Source organism: Arvicola amphibius, chromosome 4 (assembly GCF_903992535.2).
Source record: "Arvicola amphibius chromosome 4, mArvAmp1.2, whole genome shotgun sequence".
NCBI classification, from domain to species: Eukaryota; Metazoa; Chordata; class Mammalia; order Rodentia; family Cricetidae; genus Arvicola; species Arvicola amphibius.
This window is the reverse complement of record NC_052050.1, coordinates 90,888,007-90,899,253: the sequence shown is the minus strand read 5'-3', so window position 1 is coordinate 90,899,253 and position 11,247 is coordinate 90,888,007. Positions and strand designations below refer to the sequence as shown.

At 52.8% G+C, this 11,247-nt stretch overlaps 1 protein-coding gene, 1 long non-coding RNA gene and 1 other non-coding gene across 4 annotated transcripts; 2 read left to right on the top strand and 1 right to left on the bottom strand.

Moving 5' to 3' along the window:
* Positions 1 to 247: 247 nt before the first annotated feature.
* On the top strand, positions 248 to 717 carry LOC119811104. Its single transcript, XR_005284935.1, has 2 exons — positions 248 to 404; positions 607 to 717. It is a non-coding gene; the product is annotated as an uncharacterized LOC119811104 (long non-coding RNA).
* LOC119813831 lies at positions 445 to 527 on the top strand. The gene has a single exon (XR_005285277.1). It is a non-coding gene; the product is annotated as a small nucleolar RNA SNORD60 (small nucleolar RNA).
* Positions 718 to 1,052: 335 nt separating the features above from the next.
* Positions 1,053 to 5,974, bottom strand: Rab26 (RAB26, member RAS oncogene family). 2 transcript variants are annotated; one of them, XM_038327356.1, is made up of 10 exons: positions 5,644 to 5,781; positions 4,875 to 4,927; positions 4,479 to 4,589; positions 2,769 to 2,810; positions 2,622 to 2,688; positions 2,440 to 2,492; positions 2,078 to 2,143; positions 1,935 to 1,991; positions 1,760 to 1,836; positions 1,053 to 1,665 (listed from the first exon to the last, which is right to left on the bottom strand). In XM_038327356.1, the coding sequence occupies exons 3-10, from the start codon at positions 4,584 to 4,586 to the stop codon at positions 1,563 to 1,565; spliced, it is 573 nt and encodes a 190-aa protein (XP_038183284.1). In that variant the 5' UTR covers positions 4,587 to 4,589; positions 4,875 to 4,927; positions 5,644 to 5,781; the 3' UTR covers positions 1,053 to 1,562. The 2 variants fall into 2 exon arrangements, with proteins under 2 accessions (XP_038183284.1, XP_038183283.1); XM_038327355.1 differs by lacking the exon at positions 4,875 to 4,927 and having other exon boundaries at positions 5,644 to 5,974.
* Between the last annotated feature and the right edge of the window lie 5,273 nt (positions 5,975 to 11,247).

Here is an 11,247-nt window from a genome sequence, read left to right as displayed (position 1 = left end):
GGCTAAATCCACTCGTCGCTCATGTACTCAGTGGCTCCACAGAGGGGCTGATCTTCGAGCGACCCAAGATACCGCCTCCGAAAGAAAGTCTACGATATGATTGGTGGAAACTGCATGACAGCTTGAAGAGCATATCAGCAGCGAAGGAAGGTGGGCTCTTCCTCAGACTGCCCAATCACATAAGGGACAGTTCTATAAACGCTGGCGCCTCGGCTGCGGTCGTTCTTTTGGGAGTGAATTGGTGCCGTGTGTTCGTTTTTGTGCTGGCTCTGTGAAGCACGTTTTACCGGCCTTGGTCGCCAAGAGGAACTGGAAAGGCCTCTCAACTACAGGCCAACCTTCTTCGAGTACTGCGGTGGTCTGGGCCCTGCTTTCCCCTCAATCTTCTGACTCCTTTTTTGCAGGTAAGACTTGAGTCGGGCCTGGCTTTCCTTTGCAGCACCAAGCCTATGATGAATTGCTTTAATTTCTGACACCTCGTATGAAAACTGCACGTGCAGTCTGATTACATTACGAGGCTGAGGCTTGGGGACTCTGCCTTTAGTTGGAAGGGCTGGAAATGAAAAGTTACCAAAAGTAAAGATTTCTGTGTCTTGTGACTTTCAGGGCATGGTGAGTCGGCTGCTTCCAGAATCAACAACGGGCAGGAGGGTTTGCTGGTAAGTTGCGTATTTGTATTCGAATTGCTTAAGCAATAAAGAGAAAATGCAATCGCAATCTTCGTTTCAGATGTCATGATTTCATGTACTGTAGAGGCCCTCGTGCTGGGTGCAAAGGGCGAACCGTGAAAGTAAGACCTCCGGGTTTTAGAACTGCTGTAGGATGAGCTCTTGGCCTGTCTTGTTTCAGTTGTAGGTTGTGGGCCACGCTAACCTTGGTAATCCAGGATCCATGGGGATGTATTCTGAGGGTGTTTGCACATATGGAAGTCAGAATAACCCACAGGAGCCGGTGCTTCCACCAGGTGAATTCTGGGACTATTAGGTCAAGCTTTACCCCCACTAAGCTATTGTGCTGGCTCTGGAAGATGACTTTCCACAGATGACACAAACTCCAGGAAAATAAGAAACTTTATTGACTTTATGAGGGCGGTGTTTCACTCAAGTTTGTGACTTGGTGACACGTGGAAGGGACTGGGCCAGCCTGCCGAGTGGTAACTTGGTTGTGTCCCGGCATAGCTGTGATTTTTTTTTTTTCCTACATGCTAGTATCCTCTAAGAGTGAACTAGAAGCAGGCTGCTGTGACCTTGGGGCTAACAAATGGACAACGGTGATGAAGCCCTCCTGGCTGGCGTCCTGCATGGGCAGTGTGCAATAAACTGGCTTAGAAGCTAGGCGTTGTATAGAATGCCCTCATCTCTGCTGCAAGTGCCCAGGAGAGGGCAGCAAAGTGCCATGGCATGGCTTGTACACTTGACCATTTCTGTGGTAGCCACTGGGGCAAGGGGGGGCTAGCATTAGCCTCAAGAATCTTGGAAATGGGAACACTTGGGGGCAGTCACTGGGTCGAGTCAAGCCTATCGGCTCCCACAGAGCTCTCCAAGGCAGGGTGGCTTCCAGGTTCAAGGCCGACAGCAGGATACCCCTCGACCCTCCCTCTGGATGTAGTCGTGAAGTCTGAAGTGTGGTTCGTTGGGAGCCTTTGTGGATCGCTGTTTTAACTCCCTGAGGAGCAGGGGTGACAAGAGTAATGTAACAGCCTCTTCCAGGTTTGCAGCGTGGAGCATAAGGGCCCTGTTTGTTCACTATCAGGACTTACTTTGCTATGGCTGTGAAAGCCAAGTCCACGTTGAGGCCGGTCTTTGCGCTGGTTTCCATGAAAGGTAGCCCATACTCCTGCAAAGAGCTGCTGGCAGCTGCGTGCTGACCAAATAGCAGGCAATCCAAGTGTTCGGCCTTAAGGACACCTCATCACCAACCCCATTTCAACTCACCTTGGCTAATTTCTCCCCATCTTCCCTCTTTACCACACGTTCTTGGGTAGAGTCGACCTGACCCAGGCACAGAAATTTTGTTAGTGCCAGTCCATGGCTTGCCCTGTTGGGCCAGGTTGGAGGTAGCAGGTTCAGATTCCCACCTTGTTCCCCAGCAGCATGAGCACCACATCCCGCTGGGCGTATTCCTGGATCTCTGTCAGCCAGGCCTGTGTGGGGAAAGCTGGGACCAGTCTCAAGGCTGATCTTGCCCTCTGGTACCACACTTCTTCAGGTGCCTCTAACTAGAAGCCCTGGCACGTGTGGAACAGAGGGTACCCACCTCACTGGTCCCTTATCCAGGTGATGCTGCTAATGGAGCCAGATGTTACCCATGCACACTAGCCAGCACGAGCTCAGAGGGATCCATCAGTTCCTATCCTTCCTATCAGCAGGGTTCTTAGACACCTTGATGCTCTCTAGACGACCCAGGCCCACCCCCCCCCCCCACCAGGAAGCCACTGACCTGGATGTTGTCGAAGGAGTCTTTGTTGGTGATGTCATAGAGCAGCAACAGGGCTGGATACAGAAAGTAATGAGGACATCCCTGGGGCCCAGTGGCTCCTTAAACCACCCTTAGACTTTCCGAGTTATTGCAAGTCACGGGATGCTCACCCCATGTGGAGGAGAACTGGTCCCATGTCTTACCATGAGCATCCCGGTAGTAGGCATGGGTGACACTTCGGAACCGCTCCTGACCAGCTGTGTCCCAGATCTGTGGCAACAGGCACTGGTCATACTGCCCAACCTCTCCCTGGTGTCTCCAGCCCCAAACTTGTACTCCTGTAAGCTCACCTGCAGCTTCACCTTCATGCCATCCACATCCAGAACTTTATTCTGAAACAGAAGCAGCCAGCAACAGTAAGGATGCCTGCCATCCTCTGGCCTGAGGGCTCCTAGGGTTGAAGCCATGGCTGAACCCTCACTGATGGGAAGCTGGGGTACCCCCCCCCATCCCATTTCTGCAGCACCTCCTGGTTCTTCTGCTCTGAGAACTTAAACCAGCCTACAGGTCACATTCATGTTCATCAGATGTTCCTAGCAGCTGCCTGGTATTCCCTGCCACTGCCTCCAGCATCAACCCTAGTGGGATCCTCTCCAGGTGACCCTGCCTGGGCCCTTGTTTGCCCCATCCCTTCCCCCGCCACCAGGTCCTACACAGGTTCCCACTTGCCAAGAGTGTAGTAGCTATTTTAGTGTGCTGCTCCTGCTTAAAGTCATAACTGGCTTGTCATCCATGGTACAGATGCTACACGGTGCCCCAGTTTCCCCACCTGTAGATGGGGATAGGAGGGACACCTTTAACTTAATGAGCTACTGTGTACACTGAGAACTACACCCCGCCTGGGAGAGCTGATTTCATTTTCCCCCCTCTCAATCACTGGGACACCCATTTCTAAGGGGCTGAACTTAATTTAAGCCTGCCTGACTCTGTACTGTGCCCACTGAGCCCAGAACTATGGCTGGTACATAGGCAATATTCATAAATTTACTATCTGCAGGTCTAGACCAGTCCCTTCAAGATGAGCCACCAGGCTGGAGTGCCCACCCACCCGTCACCCCAGAGGGGTTGACTACAGGCTGAGGCCAGGGGAGGTGAGGCCTGGCTCCCCCTTTCTCCAGAACTCCTGCTGTCAGGGCTTCTTGGTCTCCAGGGAACCAGGCTCAGCCATCTGCCTGGCAAGGGAGGATACTCTGCCTTTCCTGCACCCTGAACAGGGGTGCAAACCACACAGCCCTACCTCCCTCACCTTCCACCCAGGAGCCAAGACGAGGTGGGTAGGGAGACCAGGGTGGGCAAGAAACACCTGCTCAAGCTTGTCCTGCTCCCTGGCACTTCGCCCTTACTTCTTCCAGGACTCTAGGACCTAGAGGGCTTGAGGAAACCTGCAGTCCTCAATAAGAAACAGTTCCCACTAGGAGGACCCCCCTTTCTATGCCCAGAATGGGCCTTCCTCCCAACCTCCTGCTAACTGGGTCTAATTAAAGGGTGAGAAAGATGCAAATTCAGGATTTGCCAAGAACACACCAGCACCTCAGCACATGAGATTCAGACTGGGCAAGGGGGTTGGGAGGCCCTTGATGGCTGGAGCTCCCAGGACCCTGCCTGGGATCCTAAGGAGGTCTCTTCCAAGCTGCACTGCATTGTAGGAACTAGAGAGTTTCCGGTACCTCCCATGGCCTTGGGTGCCCTCTTTGGTGGGAAAGCAAGTGAACAAGCGGCCTTGAGACCCTCTCATTGTCACTGCCCTAGGGCACAGGTATAGCTCAGCACAGCATCATCAGCCCGTGCTAAGAGTAGAACTCTGCTGCAGCTGGGTGCAGTTAGGAGGCTTCCCCAGGACCTGCAGGTGTTGGGAAGCAGCTGGTTTGGTAGCTAAGCTCTCATCCCCTGGGACTATGGACACATCAGCAGATGGAGAGTCAGCCGGGAGGACTATGTATAAGAACCATAGAGTACAGCTGGACACAGTCAGAGCTAGGGACATCAGCCTCCATTCTCACCCGGAAGTCGATGCCCACAGTGGAGATGAAGGTACCAGCCAGGAAAGCCCCATCCTTGAAGCGCACAAGCAGGCAGGTCTTCCCCACACCGGAATCCCCCACCAGCATGACCTGGAGCAGACAGGAGGGTCAGAGGAGTCAGGCTAGGAGATGAGGGCCTTGCCCACCTTAAAAGATCCTTCTGGTCAGGCTTGAGCTGTGGGGGAGGGGCAGGAGAAGAGATGAGTGTTTTAGGCCTGTAGGTTCAGCATAGCTTGGGGAAACATAACAGCCATGGTCCCAAAAGCTTGGATGCCCAGTTTCTCTGCCCCTGGTAGTCCCATGTCACCTCTCCCTCCAACAATGCCACCTCAATCAATGGGGAGTGAGGACCGCTGTCCCCATCCAAGATCTTACCTACCCCTCCTCCATAGACATCATGCTTGATCTGGGAGGGCAGCATTTGGGGCCTATGGGGAGCACAGCATGAGAATGCAGCTGGAACCTCCTAAGAGACCTGTGGGGACTCAGTGCCAGGGGCTTTTTCAATTCCAGCAGAGACACAAATCTCAGCAGCAAGGCTCAGTAGAGGCTAAACAGTCAGCTTTTGAAGTGAAGAGGGGCTAGGGACAATCTAGAGGCCTGAGGGGCAGACTCTCCCTCCCCCCACCACCCCTGCTGCCAAAAGCTCCAAAACCCTCTGCCTTCAGAGGTCAAAGTCACACAAGCTTCAGTTTTGGACTGGGGGTGACCCTCTTCCTCCTCCCTCCCAGAAAAAGACTAACAGTCCTAGGGGGCGAGGGAAGGCAGCATATGGATGGGAACTGATGAGAGTGGAACACCGGTAGGGCCCAAAGGTAAGGGAGGGACAGCTTTAGGACTCTGATCTTTCAGAACCCCTTGCTTGGTATCACAGTAGGTGGAGTGGGGGCAGGCCCTGCCAGCTGTTGAACACCCCAGACCCGAGCCTAATAGTTGTGTGTGTGTGTGTGTATGTGTGTACACGCGCGAGTGTGCACGCGCGCGACAATGTAAGCTGATGCCTAGCTAGCTGTGAGGTGTTGCTCTGGCCAGTTCAGCGGCCAGGGTCCGCACGGCCCTGCCACTCTTCCCCAGAGGCCTTCCCAGTAGTCTAGTATCCAACGACACCTGCTGCACTCCCATAGCGGGGAGGCGCCTAGCTCACCTTGAAAGCAACGTCGTAGAAGTCTCCAGTGCCACCAAGTGAGGGCCGGCCGGACCGCGGGGGCCCTTTGGGCAGCGCCTCCGAGCCAGGACACGGAGTCCTGGGATGTGCCAGACGGGACCGGTTGGCGGCGGTTGGCAGCGTAGAAGCAGCAGGCACACTCCCCCCCTTGCTCTTGGGGGTCTTCTTCCTGGACATGATTCTCAGTGTGCTCCTGCTGCTGCCACCACGCCCTGGGCCGTCCCACGCCCGCTGCCGGCCAAGTCAGACTCGGACCCGAACCCGTCCCGCAGCAGCACCAGAAGCAGCAGCGGTAGCAGCATCTCCAGCACTCGGCGCCTGCCCCGCCCCCGCCTCCCCGGCGGCGCAGCCACTCAGGCCCGGCCTCCCGCCGCAGCAGCCAATGGCCACTCTGGGGCGGAGCCATGCAAATAAGCCCGCCGCTCCGGGGGCGGAGTCAAGAGGTTCCAGTGTTCACCCTAGAAGCATTCTCTGGTGCTCTGTGCTAAGACTCAAGGGCCCCAGCTGTCTACATCTAGTGTGAAGAAGCACCAGGATCCCGGGTCTTCTCGGTGCAGTTTCTTTCCCCAGCCGCCAGTGTCCCAGTTTAGTAATCTAGCTCATTTGACTGGGCCTCAGACCTGGGCCATGGGTGTGTTCTGAGATGAGGGTGCTGGGGCAGAAGGCTTGTATGTGTAGGCAGCCTGAGATTCTGTTTCTTCCCAGCAAGAGATGCCAGCCACCTGACTTACTTGTTCTCAATGCTGTACCCTCCAGGGCAGGCAGATCCAGGAAGCTCCCACACTCAGGCTTCACAAACAATCCCTGCTATGTCTGAGCACTCTGGGCTCAGCTGTTCTAAGGCACAGTGGGTACGGTGCTCTTCCTCACAGACTTAGCTGCCTGGGCTGAAGCATGGGTATCCGAGTGGGGAAAGGAAGTGGGTATCACAGGCAGCACCAGGCCCTACGAGATAACCCTTGTGAGACCTCTGCCCTGAGAGCCAAAGAGATGGGAGGTTGCTTCCCCAGAAGTGACTGGTTCACAGTCTTTCCATCCTAGGTTCCTACCCCAAAGTGGTCAGTGTTGATTCTCTAGACCCCAAACTGGTCCAGGACCTGTTATGCCCACCCCCAGGACCTGACCCTACTGCCTTACCTGTGCTGGCCGGAGGAGCTCTGTTCAAAGCCTCTTACTCAAGATGCTCCAGTCTGGAGAATGAGACTTCGGTGATCAGAGGTGAGGTCAGTGGGTGAAGGAGGGTGGTGCCCTTGAGGAAGGGTGTTTGGTGTTCCTCTGGAATGGCCTAGCTGTCCTCCAAGATGTGATAGCTGTCACCAAAACTCAGGGTCTCTTGGAGGCCTCCTGAGCCTTCTCAGCTGGCAGGGACCAGCGCATAAATAATTCACTCCCTCTGGGGCTCAAGGCCTAGAAGGACCCGGATGGAGGAGGCATACTGTCTAGACAGGGCCTGGCTATGGTCTGCACAACAGAGGCCTTGGAAAACTTCCTGCACTGACTGCTGTCATGTGCGAGGTGTGCTAGTCTCTGTGGTGGGTCCTGCTACAGGACCCAATGGTCTGATGGGAAAACTGAGGTCCAGGAAGGCATCAGGAGCTGCTGTTCACGATCACTGCGCTAGCACAGAGATTAGGCTGCTCAATCTCTGTCACCCTGTCCTGTGTCTCGGCCTCACCCTCCAGGGACCTGTTATTGTAGCGCAAACCCAGGAAAGCCCCAGGTCTCCCTTCAGTGACCTCCAACCTCTTTCAGACCAGTCTCGAGATCTGGATGCCCTGACCTAGAGTGTGGGTCCTGAACTCTCACTGCTGCATTCCCTGAGGGTGCCAGAATTCCTGCTCTCACAAAGCCAACCTCAGGACAACTGGCCCAGGATCTCAGCTGGGGACCTCAACGGCCTGTGCCTACTTGCTCTAGGAAGTAGAGCATTTAGCCTCCATTCAGCTGCTGCCCAGAATATGCCCAGAACATGGGATGAAAACAGAGTTCAGGTTCGGATGCTCTGGGGCAGAGGCTGCAAGTGGGAAATTCTGGGTGTGAGTAGTGAAGATGGGTTAGGCAGCAGGACGAGAGAAGGCACAGGGGAGCTAGAGGAGGGGGAGGGCAGCAGAGGAGGAGCTTCCAGACGCAGAGGAGATAGACTTGCCTTTAAAATGAGGAGTGTTTACATAAAATTCAGCTCTCTGCTGTCTCCTGAGAAATCCCGAGCCCCAGATCTCTTCTCCCCACAGTTCAGCTCATCTTTGATCATTATATCTCATGGCTCCTCTGTTCCCATCTGTTTCTCACCCGGGAATGTAAGCTTTCCGGGCACACGAAGCAGCTTGTCTTGGTCACTGCCGAATTCCTGGCAGCCAGCTCCTGGCCTCCATAAGCAGTTACTAAATTGGCGAAAGAAATGTAGGTTAGAAAGTAGGCATGGTGGCACATGCCTTTAACCCTAGTACTCAGGAGGCAGAGGCAGGCAGATCTCTGTGAGTTAAAGGTGAGCCTGGTCTACAGAGTGAGCTCCAGGCCTGTTAGGACTACATAGTGAAACTTTCTTGTGGAACATTGAACTAGGAAAAGATGTGTTACATTTGCTTATCTTGCAGAATATTGTGTAACTATGTAAAGGTGTGTTACATGTGTTTACACTGCATTTGTTTAATAATGTGAAGATGTATTGCTTTGCCAGCCTAAAGATACCTGATTGGTCTTATAAAAGGCTGAATGGCCAATAGCTAGGCAGTAGAGTGGTAGGTGGGACTGGAGGGCAGAGAGAATAAATAGGAGGAATCGAGGCTCAAGAGGACAGAGGAGAGAACAGAGAAAGAGAGGGAAACACCTGAGGCCAGCCAGGAAGCCTCCAGACAGACAGACACGGAAAAAAGCAGGACAAGTAGAACATACAGAATAAAAAGAAAGGTAAAAAGCCTGGAGGCAAAACACAAATGAAGAGAAACATGTTAAAATAAGTTATAAGAGCTATTGGAACAAACATAAGATAAGGCCAAGCATTCATAATTAATATCAAGTCTCCACATCATGATTTTGGGAGCTGGCGATCCAAGAAAGCCTGTTGTAAAAATCCTGTCTCAAAGTTAATTAAATAATTAAAATGAAAATAAAGAGTTGGGTAGGTGGGAGGCATGCTTTTAATCTCAGAACTTGGGAGGCAGAGGCAAGTGGATTGAGGCTAACCTGATCTACCTAGTGAATTCCAGGACAGCCAAGGCTATCCTTGTTGATACAAAACAGCATCAAAAGAAGATGACTAATTCTTTGGTATTTGTCCCGGTAATAGAGTGACTGGGTCTATGTCTCCTGCCCTTGAATCTGAGCAATAGCAATGATACAACAGAAGCAACTCCAAGTTTCTTGTGTCCTGAGACAAGGGTTTCCAGAATTAGAAGACACCCAAGCAGCTGACGGAGAGAAACTAACTAAGCCAGATCTCTGACTGATACACAAACTCAGTGGATGATGTCATGTAGAACAGGGTTTTGCTATGTAGCTCAGGCTGGCCTCAGACATAATCCTCCTGCCTCAGCCTTGCAAGTCCTGGGATTATAGCAGGCCACCATGCCCTTCCAGAGAAGAGCCTTTTTAAACCATAGTTTATTTGGGAGATATTTGTTGCATAGCAATAAATAACTAATGACAGCTCAGAGCAAGCTTGAGGGAAGGGGCCAGTTTGGTGAGAAAGGGTCAGGAGGGTATGACTGCCTCAGTCTGGCCTAGAGTCTCCCAGTCTCTTGGAAAGAAGAGCACCGCTGGCAGGGACCCCCAAGGCAGGGAGTTAGGACTGGCTGTATGCCCCTGGGAAGTATGGTCCAGCCCTCAGCCTCAGAATGCAAAGATGGCTCCATGCAAAATAAATAAATAAAAATAAAAATAAAAAAACGTGCACATGTCCTTGTCCCCAAACGAATGGTCCTTGAAATCTCACCTCTTACTTACAGCTCAGACATCATGTTCCTCAGCTCCTGAAACCTTTTTTGGGGGATGGGGGCAGGATTTCTCTGTGTGATAACCCTGGCTGTCCTGGAACTCACTCTGTAGACCTACCTGGCCTCAAACTCAGAGATTCACCTACCTCTGCCTCCCAAGTGCTGGGGTTAAGGTGTGTGCCACAATGCCCTACTTCCTGTAACCTTCCAGCTGGTCTCTTCTGGGAGTCGGAGCCCATTGACTTGGTGTAACACGTGCCATGAGTCCCCAGCCCAGCCTCTCTCAGGGTCTCCATTTTCCCTAGGCTTCCAGCTTTACCCCCACACCAGAATCTGGCCTGCACAGGAGCACAGTGCTGGAGCACAGTGCTGGAGCACAGTGCAGGCGCACCGTGCAGGAGCACAGTGCAGGAGCACAGTGCAGGAGCACAGTGCAGGAGCACAGTGCAGGAGCAGAGTGCAGGAGCACAGTGCAGGAGCACAGTGCAGGAGCACAGTGCCCGCAGGAATGTGAGCCATCTCTTTGACCTTACAGGTTCGACTTGGAGCCCTGCTTCTACTTGCTGCACCCTGGATGTCCGCCAGTGGTTCCCTTAAGCTAGCTCTGTGACCTCTGTACCCATCTGGGAACTTCCTGAGACAGATCCTGTGTCGCCTGCTCCTGTCACCACTGGCACTGAAAGGATTGGCCTGTGATTAAGCAGCAGAAAGCTAGACTGGGCTTTGAGGGTCCTCTAGCCAGCAAAGGCAGAACTCCCAAAGCTTCTCTCAGAGCTCTTTGTGAGAAGTCGGGCCTGCAGAGCCCGGCTGCCAGCTATCTAAACGCTGAGGGCAGAGGTCCCTTTCTTACTGTGTGACCCTGGGTATTTGGCATCGTCTCTCTGGACCTACTTCCTGTTCTGTGAAATGTGGAGGAGGAGTTGATCTCCAAGGGCCCTTCCTGCTCAAACACCTTATGTTCTATGAAATCCTTGTGAAAGTTGCCATGGAAACGTCAGAAGAACTGCAACAGCCCTGAATTATATGAGAGAGAGAGAAAGAGAGAGAGAGAGAGAAATAGAGAATGAGAACGGTGAGTCACCCTAGAAAGCAGGTGATGTCAGATGTATGTTGACTCTGGCTCCCAGATGTAAAGGGGCCACATATATTCTTCTCCTGAAAAGAGAGCCCGAGTATCCTACTCATTTCATGGCCCTAATATCCTGAGGCTGGGAGTAGAGGGGAGTGAGCCTCTGCCTGAAGAACCATCTGTATAGGCCTAAGCAGAGAGCAACTCCTTTGCAGGTTAAGACTACAGTGGCTTGCTCTGCAGAGCTGTTTCTCCAGAAATGAAGGTGAGCTTCTGCACAAGTCACATTCCCAGGGCTGGGGTGTAGCTGAAGCCGAGCTGTCATTTAGCACTCAAGAGGCCCCGGATTCCATCCCTAACACAGAAAATAAAAGTCACATTCTCTATTTTCTTGGTGGAGGGGTCATGGTTCCTAAGTCTATACTCCTATTGAGTCAGGGACCAGTTCTCAGTGCTGGCTTCCAGCTTCTGAGTGGGACCCCCTTGTCAACGTGGGGAACTGAGTGGGGTCGTGTGGATCCAAATTCTCGAGCAACATTGGAGATCATGAGATGATCAAACAGTCCCTTGCTTTACCACATA

Coding starts and splice junctions, on each gene's coding strand:
- Rab26 (XM_038327355.1), bottom strand. CDS start 5,841: ATGTCCAGGAAGAAGACCCCCAAGAGCAAGGGGGGGAGTGTGCCTGCT. Junction 2,811..4,478: donor CTGTGGGCATCGACTTCCGG/GTGAGAATGGAG, acceptor CTTCTGTTTCAG/AATAAAGTTCTGGATGTGGA. Junction 1,992..2,077: donor TCATGCTGCTGGGGAACAAG/GTGGGAATCTGA, acceptor TGCCTGGGTCAG/GTCGACTCTACCCAAGAACG.